The sequence below is a fragment of the Pelmatolapia mariae genome, linkage group LG13, assembly GCF_036321145.2.
Source record: "Pelmatolapia mariae isolate MD_Pm_ZW linkage group LG13, Pm_UMD_F_2, whole genome shotgun sequence".
Taxonomy (NCBI): Eukaryota; Metazoa; Chordata; class Actinopteri; order Cichliformes; family Cichlidae; genus Pelmatolapia; species Pelmatolapia mariae.
The window spans coordinates 4,640,322-4,664,484 of NC_086238.1; the positions used below are offsets into that span (position 1 = coordinate 4,640,322).

The window sequence follows — 24,163 nt, forward strand, 5'->3', positions numbered from 1 at the left end:
GAGGAAAACATAGGTGTTGTTCCAGTTTGTTCACTGTACATTTCCCTGTGAAATATATTTCTGTAGCACGTTGACTAATGATTAAAGGTGGAAACAAAGACGCCTCTGGGGAACAAACACATACTTCAGCGAGCCCACAAACAGCCTCATTCATCATGCAGAGAGAATGGCCGTGTTTGCTGAGTTAATACAATGAAGCTAATTGCCCTCCAAGCAGCCCAAACACCAAGGCTCAGCTAAAATTATTCCCCTGAATGGAAACTTGCTCAGCTTCAGCTGATATCTCTCTCTCTCTCTCTCTCACACACACACACACACACACACGCACACACACACGCGCACACACACAGTCACCCCCAACCCCTCCTTCTTACACCTTCTCTCTGTCAGACTGATATTCACTGCAGTGTGTGGATATTATTGCTTTGTATTGATTCAGCATTATTTTCTCTCAGCTGCTTCTCGGTGGCTGGAGAGGGAAAGGCCAGCGCAGCAGCAGTCACACCTCAGCGCTTCCCACAAATTCGTCCTACACCCCTATTTTATGCCTTACAGACAAATGAACAATATAGCGTTTTACTTCAAAGTAATTGCTGCACTCCACAAAATAAGGATGAAACACATCTTGGATTCTGAGTTTTGCAACAACAACAAAAAAAAAGCAAAAACTTCTTTTTTCCCCAGTATCATATTTGAAGCCATGAATTGATAGTCACTTCTATTATTAGTAGAAATAAGAGCATCCAGTTTGCAGCAGGTTCTTATTTGAAGTTCGGAGAAACAACTGGGAATGCAGCATAAACACTGGAGGCACCCGCAGCTGAACATTTAGAGGCGCATTGTCAGCTTGTCAACAAATTCAACACCTAAAATAATATACTCTCACAAATATGGTGTTGCAAATTTCCTGGATAAACTGCCCTGGCCGCCACTGCCTGTGCTCGTGAATTCGCTTACAGCATGCAATCTTGACACAATATGAAGGTGCCTGGCTCCCTCATATGGTACTGCTGGCATATTGCTGTATTACTGACAGGTGTGTGTGTGTGTGCCTGAACTGTGCTGATGCATAAACCTGCAGCAGCCGGAGGGATGTGGAGAGGGTCACAGGCCCGGAGGAATGACCTGCTTCATGAGCGACTGGTTATCTCTTGCTGGAAAGATCGTATTTGGCATTTGTTTAACCTTGGGAAAGTGGCCGTGTGTGTATGTTTGCATGTGTGTGTGTGTTTGTGTGTGTTTGTGAGTGTGTGCTAGCAGCCCTGCATTAATAACCACACAGCTCCCTTAGGATCATATCCATATGCTTGCTTAGGTTTTGTAATACCATCTGAGTGATTATAATGTGGAGGTTGAAAATGCTGCAGTATCAGGCTGAACGATTAAATGAATATATTAAACTGGTGTTTTCATTTTATCCCGCAGCTTTCTGTGCTTGTAATGCATATATAGTGGAAAATGGAGAGACTGCATGCGTATTCATATAGGTCAGCTAATAATTAAAAACTTTGCTGTTATTTTGAACTCCTTAATCCTCTTTGGTTTGTTTGTAGAGCGGAATTGGAGCAGATTACAGCACAATTGGTTTCACTGTGCCACACAACTGATCAATTGAGGCAAGGAAAATAACCGAATCTCATGTCATTATGAATTGATTTAGGTCCATAGGATAAGGAAGACATTTCTAAATACAATTACAGCTACATGCTAAAACAGTCAGCATCCCACTGTTGCTCTTCATGTGTACATTGACTTTCCGTAAATAAGATCAATATGTGTCCTGCTGTGTCCCGATGTTACAAATAAAGCATTGTGAAAGTACATTTGATGCAGCTGTGAAGGAGTTTACCCACTTCAGGCGATGCAGACTGTTCACATGTGCATGCATAACAATGTGTCATATATAACTGCCCGATATAATAACTCACCTCTCGTAGTGTCTCCGTGTACATGTGGCGGCACTTGTGCTGCTGGGGTTGCCGCCCAATTCATCATATACATGTTTCCACTGTCTGCGGACTGTGATCTGGAGCGATGGGTGAGAATACAGAGTGATCAGACAAAAAGACAAAAGAAGTAGAGACAAAAAAGAGATAAAAATAAGACGAAGAGAAAGAAAAACACCAAAAAATAATAAAAGACATAAGTGGTTGACATCATTTCAAGGTCTTGGGGAGCTGATGAGTCATCATGTTCCAGTTATTGAATCCTCAACACTCAATTCTCTAACATAATAAGCTCTGTTAACATCATGCAGTCAGTTGTTCCTGCTACGACCCCTTATTCCACAACAGATGGGAATAACGGACGAGCTACAACACAAAACACAAAAGAATGACGGCTGCCACAGAGCCAACAAAGCCACAACATGAAACGTGAGATAATCAGCTGCAGATATGAGCGTTTTAAAAGGATATGAGCCCCAATTATATGAGCTGTATCCTGTTTACGGCCTAGTTTAGTTGTCTGTTTGGACGACACAGCTAGCATATTTAGAAACAGGCATAAGCAATCGACTTGAAGACTTAATATCAAACATTGACTTCACTTTGAAAATACGTCGCACATGAATAGTGAGTGAATAAAAGGCAGGTAAGGCTGCCAAGTTAAATGCCTCATACACCCTCATTTCTGACTCACTCTGGCTGTGTGTGAACTCGCATATAGTACTTGCTCACACGTGGGTATGTATGTGCATTTCACTTCATCTCCAAATGGGAAAAAATGAGTGATTTAACCAATTTCCTTTTGACCAGTTTAGAACAGAGGAACATGTGTTTTCCACTCCAAGGGGGTTTTGAAACAACAGCATCATTTCTGCTAAAAGTGGCTCTGAGCGAAACTTTCTTCTTGGGAAAACAGTGACTGAGCTCAAGGGGTAAAAGGAGGGCAGAGAAATAAAAGGCAGGGAGGAAAGAAGGAAGACAGGTTGGAGGACAGCATTAGTGGAAGAGACAATTTAGAAGAAAAAAAAAGAGCAAGTGTGGATTTTTGGAGGAGAAACAGAAAGAGGGTGGGGAGGGAACTTCATGGAAAAGCAGGACTATATTGCCACATGTGTGAATACTTACCAACTCATATCCTCCGAGTTTCTGAGCAGCTTGAAACATAGTCCAAAGGTTGACTGTGGGAGAGACAGAAGACAAACAAGGGAGTTAGGAACTCTGGGAAAGGACCTGAGCTGAAACACATGACGTCATGTGCAGTCATTACACAAGAGAGAAGGCGATGAATATCAAACTTTTATTTAAAAGCTGCCATAACAAAACAAGTGTTATGACTAAAAGGTATGTTTACACGCTGAAGTCATTTGTTTAGATTAAAAGTAGTACTGGGCGCTATAATTGTATTTATTACATAAATGGATTGTTAGCACCGACAAATCAACATGTTTAAAAGCTGATGACATTTTATTTTAGGTAAAGTCTAAAAGCCTACAAAAAGCATCAGTACGGGCAAATACATGTTTAGCGTTAAACCATATAATGCACATATAAATGAGCGAATGCACGGATTAAACAATAAACTAATGAGACACACTGAAGAGAGTAGTAATTACATATTCCTTGCCTGGAAAAGTGAAAACAGCTTTTCATCATAATTTCACACAAAACAATTCTGCACTTCAGCTAAAAGGATGCAAATGAACACTGAGCACTTATACAATCATGACTATGTGATAGAATACAGCATATGTTTCATCCTGACAAAGAGATGTGTTAACCCTCAGCTGCCGCCTGCAGGTATGAATGAAACACCATTAAAAGCATCAAACACTTGGCAATATGCTCAAACTTCTGTTTGAACTAATGCAAATTCATTTGCATTGATTTTCCCATGCAAATACCCCATGACAGCCCATATCAAAATACAAGTCTTGTGTAACATTTTCCTAAAAATAGCCATGTAAGCTTTCAGAAAGGCTTCAAATGGCTGTCTGTCTTTGAAAGAAAATATTTCCCACAAACAAAGAACCACGAGTTCATTGGGAGACTTTTGTGCCAATGACATTTGTATTTGCTTTCTGTAACATCATTGTTTAACATTTTTATATGAAGGCCTATAAATAAGAAAAGGAGGCCTCGCCTGGGGAGAAATCCATCAAAATTCAATCTGTGCGTACACAAAGCCTTGCATTTGTCAAAATGACATTTTCCTATCTCCGCATTTGACAGCATTGATTTTTTCCTTCCCTCCTCTCTGCGACCGTTGTCAATGCACGGGTGGAATAACAAAGGGAGCTGGGTAGGTTTTTCTGTTTGAACTGAGCACGCTGGCGTATTGTGCTTTCTGACTGTAGAAACAGAAAGATGGTCTATTTAACTAGCTTGTTATGCATCGACTGTAATTATTACAATAGCACACGGGACTGGGAGGGAACAGGACACATAAAGGAAATGAGAGAACATGCCTTTTCTTAGATGTCTTGTCATTAGCAATTTCTTTTCTTAATTCCCCTCTATTTGGCAGGGGCAATTATCACTGAGATAAGGATGACAAAACAGGAACACAATGCAGCCTCAATGACACACCGATGGCATGGCAATTAGACAACAAGGCTGAAAGAAGGAGACAAATTGGAACTGATGTTCACAATCACATGCTGATGCCCGAGCACTGAAGCACACACAAAAAAATTTCACACAGAGGCACACACGCACACACTTAACAGTTAATCTTCGAGATCAAGGGCATTCACAACATACAGTGTAACCACTTCTACTCTTGTTTTATTCCTCCTACATCCACTATCACAATCTCAAAATTATCTTTCTACAATCTCTACTGCAGCCATGCAACTTAACTGGCAGCAGCTGTAGAGCAAAGTCAATAAAAAAAAAAACCCAAAACAAAAATAGAAGGACAACAACTCACTGGAATAAACTGCAGCCACACTTGGTAGCTGTTTTCTGCAATTCAAATGCTAGTGCTCTCGTAGCTTTTAAAATGACTGAGCAATGCAAATTAGAAATAAAAAGAGCGCATACTACAGCTGGAACATTAAGTTTAGGGATAGAAACTAATCAGTGGGTAGTTGCACAAACAATCATTTTAAAAAGCAATCAATTCAAAAATTGTATTATTTGGGTACTCTAGCTTCCTCCCACAGGCCAAAAACATGCATATTAGGTTAACTGGTGATTCTAAATTGGCTGTATCAGCCCTGTGATAGACTGGTTCTCTGTCCAGGGTGTACACTGATGTTCACGCTATGACAGCTGGGACAGGCGTTTAAGAAAATGGACGGATGGATGAAATTATCTGGCTCCAGCTCTTGAAATGTGAAGACTTTCTTTTTCTTTTCATTTTACTAAATACATCAGCAGGGAGAAAAAAACCCAGTTCATTGGATGTCACCTTGCACGCTGGGATTCTGTGACTTTTTCATTGTTTCACAAATGAATCACTGATTAGCTGTAAGTAGAACACTAAACAACATGTTGATCTCTAGATTAAACAGAGAAATTGTTCATTTCCACCTTCCAGCAAAAATGAGAATATCTTGAGCCTCTAAAATGTAAAGACATCTTGTGCTTATCTTGACAGTAAACTGAATATGAGGCCGGCTGGTCTCAGATGAGCACCTGAGCTCTAAGATGTTTAATTCATACAAACCTTGAAGTGAAACATGAATTCCGCATGAGAGTGAGGCAGGAAAACAAGTGGGTGCTGAGCTAAACCAGCAATATTAGCATTTCTCTGTTTAAAATAGGTTATGAGTCATTCGAGGTAAAGGCAGACCGACTGAATTTCAGTGGTTAGCGGTCTTATCTCTCAGCCAGACTGTAAAGCTTCACTATTATGGTGTTAAAGGTAAGACTCGACGGCTAGAAGATGAGGTGGAATACACAGAAATAGTCTTCGTTCAGGCTCAGATAGGGTTTTTTGGAGGTGAGTCAAATGGATATTTTAGTGATCCAGCCAACAAAGCATGGGTAAGTCTGGTAAATCAATCAACCATCTGTTGCTTTGTTAAACTCTGGAGAACTTCATAAAAGATTATTACTCAAATGCAACTGAAATAACATAATTTGGATTTCCATTTCAGGAAAGTGAGCTCTGATCTTTTAATGCATTTGTAGCGAGTTTAAAGAGAAGACTATGAAAACGGCGTCTGATTACATCTAAGGGTTTGTTGTATTAATTATGATGTGTTTTCCTTTTTTCCTCCTCTTTACATGTGCTGATGTGCGCTCGCTGCCAAGGACGAAGTTTAAACAGCATGATTTCACCATTTAATGAGGGCCTTGCTTATGATGTGTCTGGTTTTGAGATTCAAAGCATGTACTGTATGTAAAACAGTTGGCGCGTGGACCTCGACTTTATTCTGAGCTCAAACTGAGAAATGCCAGCTAAAAGTAAAGCGAGTTGGGTATGCAATTCTCCCTCCGACTCTCTACGTATTCCTCGCTCCCTCTTTATATCTCCCGCAACCACAATGACCTATTTAAGCAACAACATGTCGGCAGTCAAGATGACAGGACTGTCAAAATACCGCAGTGAGGTTAGCACAGTCGAGTCGACCACAGCTTACCTTCGTGTAATAGTTTAGAGTAATGAGTTTTACTACGCTATAAACTGTCACTGTTACATTCAATAGGCATGTCTCCCCTCTCCCTGTCTCTCGTTAATTTGCTGGAGTTGTCGTGCTACATTCTGATCTGAATGGCTAAATTCTCCTTGGTTCCTCTGACATGAATGCAAATGTTATGTCCCTCCTTGAATAAAGACTGAGCATGAACTAAATCTGAAAACCACAGTTTGTGAAGAGAGCCCGCATTCTCATGCGTCTTGCCTCGACATCAAACACATAAAGCAAACACACTTTTTCACTTTCCAGAGACCACAGCGTGCCCTTTTTGATGCTTAGGTGCGCGTTTTTTCTTCTTCTTCTCTGTCCTGTGCACACCAAGTGCAAGCTAAGCATCCGACCTATATTAGAAATCTTTCATCTTGGGCCGACGTGTTTCCCATACATGTGATGTTCTTTTAACACTGGTAGAGGACGTTCTTGGCCTTCACAGGAAACCCCTTTGACAAGTGAGAGAAGATATTCTCTCTTTATATAAAAGCCAGGCAAAATGTGCTCTGACAGGAAGTCTCCTGAGTCTTTTACTAACTGCTAGATGGGATTTTTCTCAACATAGAATATTAATCCTTTAGTTTATTATTACTACACACTGAGTTAGTTTTTTAACATTTTGGCTGCAGTTTAAATTCTGAGGCCTTAAACATAACGCCCATCACATATGGGAGCACATGAAACTCTCACACACTAGATGAATAGGAGAAAGTCCACCATTGACTAAAAACCAGCTACTTGTTTCTCCTTTGATCACAACAGGGGCTCTGCATATATAACATGTGGTTAGAGATGCCGATTAGAGTCCACGCAAGGTTTTCCCCTGCCCGTTAAACCGACATGTGCGACTTACAGAGTGCACTTTCACTCTGATACTTAAACTGTAATTTGAGACATATACTTGTGTTTCTTTTCTCCAAGCACACGATATTTTAGGGTTCAAATAATAATGTGCTTTCTTTTTTCTGTGCAGGGAAATTCTGAGGAGGTTTGGGGGCTTTTTTTTTATTGCTTGTTCCTACAGGTGTCTTTTACTCCAAATTTTTTTTAATCTCCTCTCAGCCTGCTAACGTTCCCCAGTGGCGATGTTACGACCTAAATTTTCAAAATAACTCCTGTAAAAATGTATCCACACAAATTTTTACTATCGATTCGAGCGCTCCATTGCTTCAGCAACGACAGTGAGGGAATAAGAGAAAAAGTTGCCCTACTCACTCTGTTTGAAGCCGAGGAAGGGGATCCTCTCTATGGGCGTGTCTCTTTCTTTCATGTACTTGTAGAGGTCTACTAAGAAAGCCTGCTCCTCCGCTCGGCTCTCCTCTGATGTATCCTCCTCTTTCTTGTCCTCTTTCTCGCTTCTCTCCTCCCTCTCCTTTTCCTTTCCTCTGTCCTTCTCCTCGGATAAAGATTTCTTACTGAGGCCAATGGCCTTTTGTTTGGCCGGTGCGGTTATTTTTCCGTTGGGTACCGTTTTACAGTTGGGTTTGACCTGCAAAGAGAGAGCATACAGACTCAGCGGATGTATTTAGCGGAAAATTAAACCCTTAACAGAGTGTTATTCAAATGATGTCAGACAGTTTGTATGACTTTTGTTAGGGTTTAAGCACAAGTAAATATTCCTAATGGCCACAGAGGAAAACTCCCATTGATTATCAATGAAGCAGCTCTTCTGGTCATAACAGATTAGGCACAGATAGGTTTGACTCCAGCTTTGAGAAAGAATTGCTTATATTGATTTAACTGTCCAAGGTCATAGGAATAACTGTGGAAGAGCTTTTACCAAAGATATTTCCCTCACAGGAATATTACGACTAATGTCAGAAAATAAACGAGGACCGAGGTACAAAATCAAAATATCAATAGAAAGTGATACCACTAAACCGATTTTTTAAATAAAGAAAACATGACAAAGACCTAGTAATGGGGCTTGATGATTATTTCTTGTTTCCAGTTTCCTCCATCATCTAATATGATTTCAGAATGAGTTGAGTCCTTCTCGTTGGTGGAAACTGTTCTTAGATTAAAATATGAAATAACCCGTTCCAATTTAAGATTACACTGTACCTGGTAAAAGGCTATTATGAGAAAAGTGACACAGACAAAAAAGTACCTCTCAACAAAAGATCCTATCATAATATCATAATCTATCAGTGATAAATTAATCAGGCGAAATCACATTAGATTTAGGAAGAAGTCAATTATAGAAGTATAATCAGCAAATGCTGTCATTATCAAAATAATAATTTTTAAACAGTCTTCATTCCCCAGTCGTCCTTCCTTCATTTGTGTTGATTTGTGACATCCCTTTGTGTAGCACGTGGCCTTCGCAATCGTGTTGCTTTTTACACGTCCTGAATAGACTACACTGTTGCTGTGTTGGTCGTTGTGTAGGAAAGTAAAGTTTATTCTGTAACTTAAGATTCAAGGACAACGTGGAAAGCAACTGGTTGGCAACACAAAGCTAGTGGACTTTAAAGTTACTATTTGTTGTATAATATCCTTATAATATGTCTTTTACAAATATTTATGTAAGTGTAACCTTGTAGACTAGCTTACATGGCTATATGTTCTAAGGAAATGTAATATATGGTGTATGTATACCGTACAGGCAATGCGTGTAATAGACCTGCTGACTAGAGGATAGCATGTCAGTGTCAATTTTTTGCTTTGCCTTGGCATGAAAAAAGTGTTTTTTCTCCAATAAACTGCAGAAATCTGTAGCAGAGCAGTTCCTCTCAGAGCACCGAGTCCGCTCAGAGTCATGTGAAGGACGCTCTGCAGGCAACAGCAAACAGCTTCCCCACAATTTTAACTAAAACTGATAAATTACTGTCTTACTAAGCCTAACCATAACAGTGTGCAAGACTGCTTCCTCCAGGCCAATTTGAAGAATCCAGGGATCAAACCCTGAACCCTGTAATTATAGGACAACATAACTCAGAATCTGAGCCAAAGCTGCCAAAACAGTTCTAGTCTGTGTTTTTATTTTTTTTTAATCTATAGGGTTATCTCTGGAGCATTCACACATACATGTACAGTGACACTGATGAGGCATCCTCTAGTGGACGGTTGTTACCGTGATATCGCAGCTGTTTTTATGGCAACACTTCTCCATTTTATTTTAAGAAATATTTGCTTTTAGCCCATGTCCCAGCTGTAACATATAAATACTCCCTGAAGGAACGCAACTTATCTTACCTTGGTTGTAATTTTGCCCTCTGGACTAGAGGGTTCCTGTGCTGTCACTGCTGTCGAACCCTGGTTTGACCCTGATGACCCCTGACCCTGAGCCTGACTCTGGGAGTCTCTCCTCTGAGAGAAGGACAGCTTCTTCTTCCGAGGTCGCCCCTTCAGGTTGGGAGCTGAAGACAAGGGAACAATGACAATTAAATTTATCCATTTAGATGGAAATTTGCTTTTTAAAATCACTGAATACTTTCAGCTCTTTGTTGCCAACATCTAATTCTTTCATAATAATATACTTTGTTTTACAGGAAGAATAAAAAAAAGACTTAAAAAGAAAACGCCTTTTAAACCCAAATATGTATTTCTTGCCTGGGAACTTAGAGGGAGGGTATGACAGGAACATTTACAATCAGGGGAAAGGAATTTCACAGGCCTGCTAGCCTGTAGCTAATTATTTTTAAACTGGATTAGTGCAACATTGTGCTGAATGGGGTTGCAGCCTGCCAAATTGCTCCAATGTGCTAGTAAACACGATCCTCAAGTTCACTCCCAGCCTAAAAGAGAAACTCCATTTTAAATTCAGACAGATGTATTTTTAAGATTACAGATGAGGGCGTCATAACAGTCAGGCAGTTAGAATAATAATGAAAATGACAGATGCTGGTTAACCGAGAAACCCACAAAAGGGAAGAAATTTTAAACAGTCAGTTTGTGCTAAGAGAAATATTTCACACAGATGCTAGAAAAACATAGCTTGTATTTTTTTCTAACCGCAACATATATAACATAAAAATGCTTTGTCTTGCCCCCCCCCCCCCCGATTCTAAGCAACATAAATAATTACACTGTACTACAGCACATCAGATGAACTGATAATCATGACTCTATTTTTGGTTTCCCTCTGGTTAGTCTTCTCATGTCTTAAAGCTCAACGCTGTTAATTAAAAACACATGAACCTGCATGATAGGAGCTCTTTGTTTGAAAGGCTGGCAGATATAATTGCTCAGTTCACATTACACACACAATAAAGTATCTAAGCCCTCCAAGTCCTTTGTACACCCACGTTTATGTCAACCCGCAATTGTAATGTAACTTTTTGGCAGAGTGACTTGCCTCCTCGCAGCAACACAAACAGAGATAAGCTCAAAGGAGAGGGAAAGAAAAACTTCAAATAATCTAAGTTCAGTCATGTATTTCTCAGCGTCGACATTCTTTCTTTCCATCTGCAATGACAATTAAATCACATCCAAGGTTGTTCTCTGCCAAAAGGACTCTGTGATTATTTTTGTCGGATCAAATTCCCATCAAGAGAATGTTACAATAACACCAGAGCTGAATAAAACTAAGAGGCAGTCATTAAAAGGGTAAAATGATCACGACTCAGCAACCCATCACTTCATGTTGTTATTTTCACAACCGCTACGCTGCGGAGAAACAGCACAGGGAAAATTCCAAGGACATTTGTTGTGCATTTGTCATCTCTTTGGCACTAAAAAAACAAGTTTTCAACGCTGTAATCTTTACTTAGAAAGCACTGGGTGTGTTCCTCCCTCCACTGTTTATCCACTTTGGTGCTTATCTAGCTCCTTTTATTCGGCCAATTACTCATTAATACTGAAAAATAACACATCTTATTGTATTTACTTATGTTTAATTTTGAAGGGACATAGACATAAGCCATAAAATATCACAGTATGTTTCGTCTCAGCCAAATTGTGATGCTTAGGCTTTATGTAAGTAACACAAGCCATAAATATAAAGTAAAAAAGAAAATGAAAGCTTGAGAGAACTCACCGATGACTAAGAAAACATATCTCATAGAGAACAAATATAAGAGGAGTTATTATGACTGCTTGCAGGTTTGAATCCAGATTTATCCTCCAACATGTGACATTAGATTTAAACAAACATCGCAGGTCCGAGTGAGGTCACACACTCAGTGTGGTTCTGTTTTTAGTCCAATCACTAACCTCCCTGACACCCTACACTGAGTTACATAACCTGCCTGTCTGTTTACATTTTTCATCAAGTCAAATACTGCTGCGTAAGAAAAAGCTGCAATTACTGCAAAACGCTGCACTCTGCAACAGGGCAGCGAGTGAATCTGAATTCAGTGACTTATTGACAGAGGCCAAACAGAACACATTTAAACCAGCCAGGCAGATGCTGCAGATAGGGGTTAAATGGTGCATTCATGTACTTTCGTAAATATACAGAAACAAGCACACAAGGTCAAGTAAAGGCAATTTTTCTGTGCTGCAGAAGAAGCGCTGATCTGCTCTCCTCGTGGCAGAGTTGCGTAAGGGAGGAGTCATCAGCTTTAGAATAACACAAAGAAAATAAAACGTGGACTGACTCTGTGCAGATCGATTTTGTCGAATGGAAACACAGACATTTATAGTCTGTAGAAAAACAAAGCCAACATCACAAGACGATGATTTTACAGCACCCTGGGAGACGTGGTATTTTTAACACTCTGTGGGCATTAAGTGTTTTTGTCAATGCACTAGAAAAGAACAAGATCATTTAAGCACACTTGATACTTCCCCTCTGCAAGCCAAAAATGGGCCTTATAATCATATACCAAAAATGGATGCTGACCAAGCTTCCCCTTAAGTTAATAATTTCTTACTTTGTGGCTTTCTGCTTATCTGGGACACTGACATGACTTGGAGACATGCACTGAAGTGACCAGAGGACTCTTTCCTATTCCTCCACGAAGCCCTAAGGCATACTGCTTACACATGCAGACACACACACCATCACCACACACTCGTGTTATAATAAAACAAAAAAATAGTGACTAAATTCATATATATGGATCAGGGTTATTCCCATCATGAGCCACGAAAGTCACAATGACTTCAGCACAGAGAAGCACAGGATGACAACTTGATCTCAGGATGCAGCTGAATGCTTTTAACAGCTTTAAAACATTGCTTTGTCTAATAATTTCTACCCCCTCAGATTCAATTAGACACAGCCCTGGCACCTCTGTTTCATTGCTATTCAGCTGATGTCAATGATAATGAAAAACTCATTAGAGACAGCTCAGGAAGGGTTCTGACGGTTCTATGCATCAACAGAGGCGAGCCACAGGGAACCACAACAAAATGGACTGATTGATTGAGAGGCTGCTGTGAGTAGAGAGACATATCAAGCCAACTGGAGAATTCAAGTGATGGATGTCTCAGTTGATAAAGCTCACAAAGCTGACTGAAAAAGTGCAATATCTGCATGCTCACTTAATGAACAGGAGGGTGGCTTCACAGATCCTCTTTAAAGTAGTTGGACAAATGATCATGCTGATGGGCTGCATGGGCCAAATAACTGTGTTGTGCCTGTTTTTGTATTTGTTTGGCAAACTGAAATTAAAGGCTTAGAGGATAGAAAAACACTTTGATGTGCTTTACGGGATTAGTGGCCAACTCATCCTTTCATTTGGCACTTTGGAGTAACACTTATGACAGAAATAATCACTCACAACTACAGATGTGTGCAGTGGTTTCCTAATTTTAGCCACACCAGCAATATTGGTTAAAAGAATGGCAATTTTGGTCAGCTGAAAGATCAGTTCACCACTTTGGCACAGATGAAACAAGACAAAACAGCTAAACAGAGGAAATTTTTAAAGATATTGTTTTAGGTTCACATGGATAACAATAATTTTGACTGAAAGTCCTCGACAACTGCAAAGAGTTTGGTACAGACTAGATTTTTAACTTGCTATTATCGTGGTAGAAAATATTTACAGTAAAGTTTGATTAGACTAGAAAAGTACACAAAGGTGGCAGAAAGCATCTAATCCCATAAGTTAAGATTATTCTTTATTGAGAATCTTGATTGTATTACCATAAATGTACAGTCATACAGAAAGAGTGGGAGTTACTCACACTTTTGTTTTTTAACACTAGTACATGCCCATGTTATTGTATTGTTTATCCTGTGACATTATTCCATTGTTAGGTGGTTGCTAGGCAAGATGACGACATAATAGATCCTGCATTATGAAAGTTTTTGTGGGAATAATTTAGATGTTACCGTCATGAAAAAAGAATGATAGACTGCTTTTCTGAGGTGTTACAGTTGCATAAAGCTTCAAATGGGTCATTTTAGCCCATTTGTAGGTAGTTGCTAGGCAACATGATGACATGATAATATCTGATATAGATAAGAACCTCTAGGGGCCGGAGATGTTCCTGTGTGCCAATTTTGGTTGCTCAACTCCTCATTGTACGCGAGGCAAACAAACAAACAGATTTCATGTATTATAGTAAGAAGATTATAACATGCATACTGACACAATGTCACCACTTCATTTTTTAAATATTAAAGCTACATTTCTCATGACACCCCTTGCATTTTCTTTCTGAAGCTATTTTCAAGTCAAAAGTTGAATCTACTGTTTTTCTTAATGACCAAAAAGAAAGTAACTCCTTATACAACATGTTGTTAGCACCATTGTAACTGCCTCGGGGAACTACAAAGTGTGGTAGACTTACGTTAATTTACAATCATCTTTGTAATCTTATTATGCAAATATACAACGAGGATGTTATAAATGTTGATCATTCATTTTATTGACATTTACAAAGGTCAAGCTGAAATAAATCATTAGTAAAACTGTTCAGAAATGCTACAAAGTTTCAAATGACAAACTAAACATTTATCTGTGGATTTTCTTGTTCAGTTCACTTTTAAGTGCTATAAATGTTTGATTTTTTGCTTCAGTGTTAATCCTTTTAATTATTACAATGCAGGGATTTGTTAGAGGAGCATTCATGACCAACAGTCACCTATTGTTTCTTTTTATTTCAGTGTATTTTACACCTAGTTTCAGGTTAACTATGATAACCTTATTCAGCTCGATAAATAACATTTTTTTTCAACTGTAGACAAGTTAAATGATAATTTCCCTCCTGAAGTGATGATTGTTCTGACTCATCACATTTGAAAGAGGAACATATGAGAGTTTTTATCCCCCAGACAAACTGCAATTGGGGAAGAATGCCCCATCTACGCTTTCATGAAACCAGACTCCCACTCATGCCTCTGCGCACACCCTTAATTCTACAGTTGAACTTCAACTACATCTAACTTCAGCTAATGGGGTCCAAGTTCAAACAAAGAGGAGAGCGAGGATGAGTGTGGTATTTCAAGAACAAGCACCAGAAGAACATGTTTTGACATATTTTGTTGTCTTACTTGGTTGCAAATTCACTAAAGGCCTGACACCCACTCAGCAATTATCAGAATAGCTCGCAGCCAAAGGTAACATTCATGTTGCAATACAAGGCCTTGCCTGTACAGTACAGTATGTCCCCCTGGATAGAACATGGCAAAATGTAATTTTGAAATTATAATTAACACCATTTATGGACAGAATTCTTGATAAAAAACCAAAGAAAACAAACAAACAAAACCACAGAAGCACAGCAAACCAAAATAAAATTATGTAACATCCTGTTGATAAACCTCCAAGCACACGCGGATCTTTAGAGCAAATATAGCATAACCACTCAAGTCAGTTTAGCAGCGCAGAGATATTGACGAGTGGAGTTATGTTCCAGAGCTTACAATCAATGTGAATTCTCCAAAGAGAGATCCTCTAGGTCAATTAGTTCAATAAGTAACTCCCTGATGAGTTACATGCTGAAGGTTCAGTAAATGTAAGGATTTTTCTTTAACTAAACACACTGTAAAGTTGTGAGAGAGAAGAGATCTATCTGTGCAGGTGAGAAGCAGTCCTCCTCAGGGAAGGATTTGTAAATGAAACTAAACCTGCGAATACGCCCACACTCAGACAAAGGAGGTCACTCAGGTCTGCTATACAAGCTTACAGTGGTGCATCGGAAATTTACCGCAAGTTATACAACATAAAGAACCGGGAGAGACTCTCTTTAAGCACTGAGCAGCTGTATTTCCATGTATGCATAAAAAGATGCCACTGGAAAAAGGGGAAGTTTTTCAAACGGAAAACAGAAGCAGACTTAGAGAATTAAACAAAAAAACAGAATAAAACTAAATATGACTCATAAGGAACAATAATAGCGGCTGTCACAATGCAAACAAAATAACCAAAGGTTAAAAAAAACCTGACAAGTAATGAATAACACATGACAAATCATGATACAAAGTGCCCTCTGATACAACGCTTAAGACACAGACTTTAATCTGTAGAGCAGTGGAGCATTAAATGTGTGATCAGCGAAGTGATATTGCACTTTGGTGGAACATTTTAACTCCACTGGAGGCACAATGAAGTGACAAGGAAGGCTCCAAAGCAACAAACCAACAGTACCAGACTGATTCCTCAGCCAGTGATGACGGGCGACCATGTGTCTTCACTATATGTACGTCAAAGATCTCAGAGTTTGGAGGAATTTCAAGTACTTGTTCTCAAGGACTGGATGTTTCTGACCACACTTTCTTGGAAAAAGCACGTCTGGACTAATGTTTCTTTCTCAGGCTCATCTCTGAGTCAATACCTTGTCTATTGCTCTTTTGGTATTTATGACACACATTGCCAGCAATTTGAATCAAAAGGTTCTCAAGGGAAATGCAATACACAACACCTAAGCACATTTGTGCTACAACCTACTGCACAGGTCGCTGCTGCTTACCACAAATTAAAACAACAGTTATTTGCCTTTCAAACTGGCAGTAAATCAGGATGTGATAGATTTGTTTTTTTACCGAATACCACTGGATATTTAAAAAACACACATTCCCCACCCACACTCACTGTTTTGGTTTAAAAGACTCGCTTAAATCTCTCTCAACAGTGCCCTTCATCAGAGCTGGCTTTAATTATACCCACACACTCCTATTAGAAAAAAAAGGAAATTCAGATTCCTATCTTTAATTCCTAATTGTGCCCGCTTTGCCCGTGTGTATGGACTGTAAGTGACTTTGCACTTGCAGTCTGCAGAGATTCAGAAAACACAAGCAGTCCTGCCAGTGATCTTACACTATGACCATAATTTAAAAGCGATGGTATAATAGAGCTAAGCATCAACAAAGGGAAGAAAGGATCGGAATACTTTAACAAACATTCTTTGTTTTACGAGGCAACCAAGCAAACTAACCCAACACAGATTTCACAATATCACCGCCGTGACCAAAACAGCTCTCTTGATTTTCCTCATGTAAAGCAGCATTAGATGCCATCTCCTCGCCGCGATTATGCTGCGACTGAAGCTGCCGTCACCTTTCACATACTAACATCAGGCACTTTTGACATGCTCGTAATTCTCACTTTGTCACATCTGACAGCAGAGCTATTCCTCTGTTCCTGTGCTTGAGGCACGTTTCTGCTCAGAGTCATTTGAGACACATACACAGACAGACACACAAAAACTTTAATGAACAGCAATACTTCAAGCATCTCCATCGCTGCAATCATCAAAAATTACACAATGCGCCCACAGAGTGAGCGAGTGTGTGTGGGTGGACACAGTACACTGTTTTTATTAATCATCAAAACCTCCGTAGGTTGATAGATGATACAAGTGTTAATTAATTTCTCATAAATATACAGGGGAAGATTATCATTGATAAAGTGCAAAACATTTCACAACACAATCCAAGAGTGCGGCATTTCATACTAGGTCAACCTCAGGGGGATTTCACATCAGTAACACTGAAATATTTTCATCACCGCTATTGCCTGTTTTTTGACTATGAATGCATCTGCAGCATAAGAAGATATTTTAATACTGCTGTGCCTGAGAGCTATTCTGAATTTAATGAGGAGGAATTATTTGGCTTCTTCCTAGGTATGATAATAGTTACACGTTACTGTTATTACAAAAACACATCTGAGCTGTGCCAAGCCTTTAAAAACAACAACAACAAACTCACCTTCCAATTTAACAGAGGGAGAGGAGAGCAAAAGAGATAAAAATCAGTAAACACAGCAAAGCCCAGCAGCAAGAGCAACAATTTCAAATTTTCACTGGTGCTGTGTTTGGTGAGAGTACCTGTATCAGGAACTTGTTCTGACTACTAACACACAGAAAATCACTGTAATACAAGGCTATTAGAGCATGGCCCGAGTAAAAAGCAGGGATTAGCCCGACCTGTTTCTAAAAGAGGTCTAACAACAGTCCCCCTGAGGTACAACCGACTCATCCCCAGGTCCTCGACAGCTTCTTGTAAACAGCTCTTTCTTTCCAACAGCACCTTGATTGACTCTGCTCGAAGCGTTTTTTAAAGAGCAAGCTTGCCCAAATTACACACACAAAGAAGCTTAGCCCATTATTGGGTTTTTTTGATGTCTCTATTTTTGTCTGTGTAAAAAATTTTTAAACCTAATGCAGAGGAGGTGAAAAGGTTCACTTATCCTCTCCTTTCTATTAGGATAATAGAAAAATGATTTAAATTAACAACATTAAATTGGAGACAATGTCAATATTATTATCTATGTAAAATATTCACTCTCCGAGGGAAATATCCAACTCCTTAGCTTCTAAATGCTCAGCTATGTTTGCCATTTAGTGGGAAATTAGTAGAACAAAGTGAGTGCAAAGACACTGGGATAACTCATAGGGCTGGGTGGGTCATTCCTGGTAATCCACTTCATATTTCACACAGCCAGTTGAATAAATGTTAACATGGAAATTTTTTTTTTTTTATTGGCGAAGCAAGTCAAACACATGTGTACTGACCAAACACTGATAGTTATTATTATATTAAACAGAGGCTGGGGTATATGAAATGTAAAAGGCTAGAAGGAACAAACAAAAACAGCCATTTCTTTCATTTCATTATCTTGTTCATATCTTTAGAATCGATACTTAAAGAAAAAAAAACCGACAAGGAACGAGTTTTAAACAGGTCCGGGCGGAAACAACGTAGAGAGGAGATGAATGGAGGCTTCTAAGAACTGAAGTTTTTATTTTCTTTACACATTATTGATAATGACAACTATTTACAGACCATAAAGTAATTAAGACAATTTATAAATAAAAAAGGGCGTGTGGGTTGTTGAACCTGTCAGAATTGGGTGTACTGTATACTGTGACTTATTTTGCTGTTGTGAGTCAACATTAACGCAACAGCCTAAGCCCCAAAACAAGTTTTCACTGGAACTTATCCCACAGTTGGTCTGCCAATTATCCCAAGGATACACAGCCATGGCTGGAAGAGTCCCAGTTCAGAGTATTTTTCATACTTTTAATTTTTCTGTGTTGTTATGGGTTGGGGAGTAACACCCAGCTACCTGCATGGTTTGGTACCACTAGTGGTCAGAGAAAAATCAGACTTGCTCTCTCTAATGTGCGCTTAATGTTAGTGTGATTATGTTAATATATTCACAATGCAAAGATGGGAAGCCGTGTGAGATTTTTACCAGACCTCCTCTTCGTTTCCAACAACTCTGACATCCCGTTCCAGTCTATTTCCCCAATCCTATCATTTCCTATACAAACACCGCATTATATCGGCTACAGTCTGTTTTTATTTTCCTCAAAGACGATTCCCCTTAGCTGGCTGACTGACAGCTGTGTGTGTATGCATCATTATCTCCTTCACAGAGCCTGTCTGTTGCCATAGCCTGTGGCAGACCTCAATCACACAGTATTAGAAATGACTTCGGTTTCTGCAGAGTGCCCTGCTTTTGCCTGCTGCAGGTGAGCCACACATTATATGAGCCAGCCAGATATAAGTGAACTAGAATATCTGTAACTACAAACGTGTTAAATCAGATACTTGTGTTTATCTGATTTAGCCTGCAGAACATGACAAGACATAATCAGATGCTGATAATGTTCCTGTTCCTGGAAGTAGAGGTTATGGAGGCCAATTAAATGGAAGAGAAAATTAGAAATAAAATGTTCTATGAAGCATCCTACACCTACCGAGAAGCAGCTCGGGTCTGCATGTTTCATCAAAAAGAAATAGTTGTCATCTTTTTGTCACATAAACTCATTTTTTAAATATTGTCTACGTAGGTGCAATTTACTAAAAGCTTAAAAGGAAGAGTGCAGTGTTTAATCTGAATTTAGCTGATGTTTTAAATGCCGGTCAGGTCTGCAGTGTTAGTCTGTGGTTTCAGCATACAGTCAGGTAATAAGATCCACAACAGAGGGCCTATGCTAATGCCTTTTTAGACAGTGCACAGTAGATAAATCATGTTTATAGATTGATATCCTCCTCTATGGCCTCTGTGAATATAACAAGATTGCCTCCAATTGCATCTAAATATGAGCTTTACGCATGCAAACACACTGCATAATAAAATACCGCGCGCACAGATATGGAATAAAGAGTCTCGCTTGCCATTTCAAACTACAGCCCACCACACTGGCTATTATCTGGTGTTTATTTTCTAATATGTGACTATACTGTAAAATGCTCTTTCTTTGTGTTAATCCTGACAATTTGTCAAATTTAAATCCAGCAGCAGTGCGCAGAACACATCAATTCAAAGTTAAATTAATTTTGTCCCCCCCTCCTTCTGCTGCCTGTTTTTGACTTTCTCCCACTCTCCTGCTTCTCCTATCTATTTCTCTTTCCTTTCTCTAATAAGTATGTGAGCGGTGGCAAATGTAATTACAAAGGGGTGGGGTTGGGAGGGGGTGCGTGTGTGTGTGGTGGTGGGGGGGGCTGCTATGCATACACAACAAAACGCAACATTAAAAAGCTATTATCAGAAAAAAGAACATTTTGGCAGATATATGGCGGAGGGCAGATCTCGCCATATGTTTGCGGAGACGGGGACAACAAGTCAGGTAGTAATTATCAATCATCATCAGGAGAAACTGTCAAAAACGCTAGGCCGGGCACGCTCTGACTAGTGTTGCCATGGAGACAAGCCCACATCCCTGTAAGTGTGTGTTTACCAGGACATTAAAAATACTCTCCCATATTTTTATCTCACACTTATAAAATCATGTAAATCGTTCTCTTGGCTTGCAGAGTCATGAGGGCTCAATGTGTGTGTGTGTGTGTGTGTGTGTGTGTGTGTGTGTGTGTGTGTGTGTGCGTGTGTGTGTGTGTGTGTGTGTGTGTTAAAGATTTCCTGGCAAGTCTCAGGAGATTTTTAAGGGATAAAACTGAGGAAAAAAATTCAGTTAAGGTTATGGGTTTTGGTGGTACACCAATTTCCCTGTCTTGGGTTTTGGCATTTTAGGGGTTACAATTAGCAGATGTAAATGGAATATTCTCACCATAGTAATGAAAAAAGAAAATGTGTGTATGTGTGTGTGTATTTGCCAGTAATGAGCTCATTTCTGCAACCATACTGTTGCTGTACACAGACTCTCTATTCAGACTGTCACTATTCATATTCCTCAGCCTAGGAGAGAGGACATTCTCCCAAACCATCCTGACTTTGTCAGTTTAAATTTTACATATTTCATTCTCTCTTTTGCATAGCCTACTTCAGTTCCCCCCCTTTACATGCACTGCATGCCTTTAAATCAAATGTCACTACTTGCTACACAGGCTATTCATTCCCAGAACAGTGCAAGTGTGACTTTTCGCAGAATCACACATGAGGAATGTTTCTGGAGCATTTCCAAGCATTTCTATCGACAGTGGTTCCTTCAGATGACACTTTTCATGTGAACTCAATCCATTACCCTTTAGAAATCTGGATTTATTTTCACTTAAAGCCAGCTCTGAAAATTAAATACATAAGCAAGTAAACATAAAAGCAATTTAGGGGAAACTGGTGTAAGTGCAATATGAATTTTCCTGCTTTATTATGGCAGTCATTTGGAAAAAAAAGGAGTAGTGTTCTTAATTCATTATTTGTGCGCCGTTGTGCATGCTCCCCCTGGGGAGAAGCAACATTACTCTTTCATCAGATCAAATGAAGCGAAGCCGTGCCGTTCCAGGAAGAGCCAATTAAACAGTTCAAAGAAGTTTATTATTGCGATGGATTATGAAATCATTCTCATCGGATTCATTGGGGTGTGTGTTTCAACAGGGGTGTGAATGTGTGTACTTTAGCACTGCGCAAACTCATAAAGGCTGTCGACTCAAGCTTTCCATTTACAAAGTAAATAGGGAATTATGTTACAGTGTTACATGTTTTACAAGGGAAATCTCACAAACTTAATTTATAGTCAAAATAAGCCGTAATTACAGGAAGAAACTCATTCCTTCTCATTTCTTCCTTCACTCTTTCCTTTTTCTCTTTCATTTTATCCACCTCATGTGATTGCCTCATGATGGCAGCGTCACCTGTTAAGTACTTATTAACAGTGGGTTTAATCTTAACCCAGAGCCCCTGACTGACACATATGCTGAGGAATGCAATGACCTCTGACCCCGGTGAACCAAATAATTTGATTTATCTCAAGACCCATATGCACAGTATAAATTTTATGCATAGTATATATTAAAAAAAAGAACTGATATTGGCTCAAATCCAGCAAGGCACAATGTCTTTCTGGTCTCTCTGTGTTGATTTAAACTGTAATAAGTCATAATGCTGTTTTTCTGTCAGGACAAAAACACTACAGCACAATAAAAGCTGTAAATATCTGACAAGTGAACATGTCACCTCAGCTTTTTACTGTGCCAAAGTGTTGGCAAGAGCTCTTAATGGCCATTGTTCCAGGAGAGGAAATTAAAAAATAAATCCCTTTTTGCAAAGAAATGTTAAGAGGACGCAGAGGGACTGCCCCAAATACACACACCCCTGTTGTTCCAAGAGTGGCAAATGTAAAACAGAGTCAAAGTTACATAATGTGGAGGATTTGCTAAAAACGGGATAACCTTCAAACGCTTCCACATCATTGATACTGACAGACTGCAGCAACAACTCAGTAGGAGTGGGGCTCTAAAAAAAAAAATACAGTATTTCAATTTGGCTTTTGGAGGGAGGGAGAGGGAGATAGACAGAGGGAGGGAAGGGGGGGAGGGAGAGAGAAAGAGAGGGAGAGATGAAAGGGAGCAGTGGATAAGCTTCAAGGCTTATCCTATTCATTACTGGAGGAAAAAAAAAATCGTAGCATCGACCTATAAATAAATGAATGCCAGGATAAACACGAAGCCCATACATCAATAAAACATATGTATTCTAATAGATCACGCTCTAGTTACACTTGATGGGATCGAGTCAGCCAATGAGCCCAATCATAGGGACTTTATCATTCTGCAAAGCTACGCAGCATTAGGCCGTGGTGATTATAAATAATCATCATTCTCATAACAAAATAGACCAATGGATACTTTCATCTTTGTTCTCTTTTTCTTTTCCTTGTTTATATGCAACTGTGTTTAAGGCATTCAAATTAATTCTAAAATCTACAAACAAACAAACAAACAAAGAAAAGGAAAACAGGACAAGTTATCGTCTCTCTTTGTATTTTCTTTTTAGTAACTAGTTGCATATTCATAAGAAAAAAAATTAACACATTTGTAAACAAATGTCTAAAACAGCAGCCAGCACCGCCTCTGTTTAAGCACTCTCCTTTCCAAGAAACATCTGGGTCACTTTGAAAAAAAAAGAAAAGAAAAAAAAATCTGGAAACATCAATCACATTCACCGCACAGTGTATAATCCTCACTTTGCTGCTGTCATGTATCAGCGGTGTAACAATGATTTTTGACGTCACTTAAAGTTACACAAGCCTTTTTTAGGGAAACAGCCGGCAACAAGTCTCCACCTACACAGAGATATTGAACACTTAAACCTGACTAAAAGGCTGCATTCAGGACGTGTTTCCACACCGGAGTCTGACTTTGTAAACAGCGTTTTCAGTTACACGTATGAGTCAGACTTGCTCACCCCAGGTTGCAACATGCTATTCTGTACATTTTTATTAGGGAAATTCAGAAGTTGTATCACATCTCACATCTGGCGTTTATGAAAATCTGACTCTCAGTGTGTTGTTTTATCACATTTGACTCACGATAAACCGACTTATCAATTGAGCCATTACGAATGAGATCAAGCTAACCTCTTCAGCTCAAGTGTAACGTAATAAATAAAAGGCATTGCATTTTATTTAAGAAAAAAAAGTTAAAAATAAATAGTTTATAAATTTAGAAGAGCTCGAGGAGGTGCTTTTTCATGTGTGCATTAAATATAATTTATTTACCAGATTTTTCCCTTTAATTCCTGGAAGCTGTCAACATGAAGACAATTGCACATACATGTTGCAACATACTTGTTATTGGCAATCATTTGCACTGAGCATTTCATCACTTTATTTTTTTTTTCCACTGTTATCATCTTGTGGTTCTGCTATTACAAGTAGGAGCCAGTCTGAAGTCATTTTTTTGTGATGCATTCAAAGACGCTACGACATCCAATGTGTGAGAATCTGCCCCCTCTTAAAACACTCCATTCAAAAATTACAATGTGCTGACAGGAAAAGTTCACCTGGAAAAAACCGCAGAGGAAAAAATATAATAAGAACTTAGTCTGATTTAAA

The 24,163-nt window shown here is 39.2% G+C and overlaps 1 protein-coding gene across 2 annotated transcripts in view; it reads right to left on the reverse strand.

Moving 5' to 3' along the window:
• arid5b (AT-rich interaction domain 5B) overlaps positions 1-24,163 on the reverse strand; it is a 75,007-nt gene that overhangs the window by 11,420 nt on the left and 39,424 nt on the right. For both annotated transcript variants that reach the window (XM_063491726.1, XM_063491727.1), the window contains 4 exons: positions 9,782-9,945; positions 7,799-8,072; positions 3,072-3,124; positions 1,929-2,026 (listed from right to left, as the gene is read on the reverse strand). In XM_063491726.1, the coding sequence (XP_063347796.1) occupies positions 1,929-2,026; positions 3,072-3,124; positions 7,799-8,072; positions 9,782-9,945 (589 nt within the window). The remainder of the gene's footprint in view (positions 1-1,928; positions 2,027-3,071; positions 3,125-7,798; positions 8,073-9,781; positions 9,946-24,163) is intronic.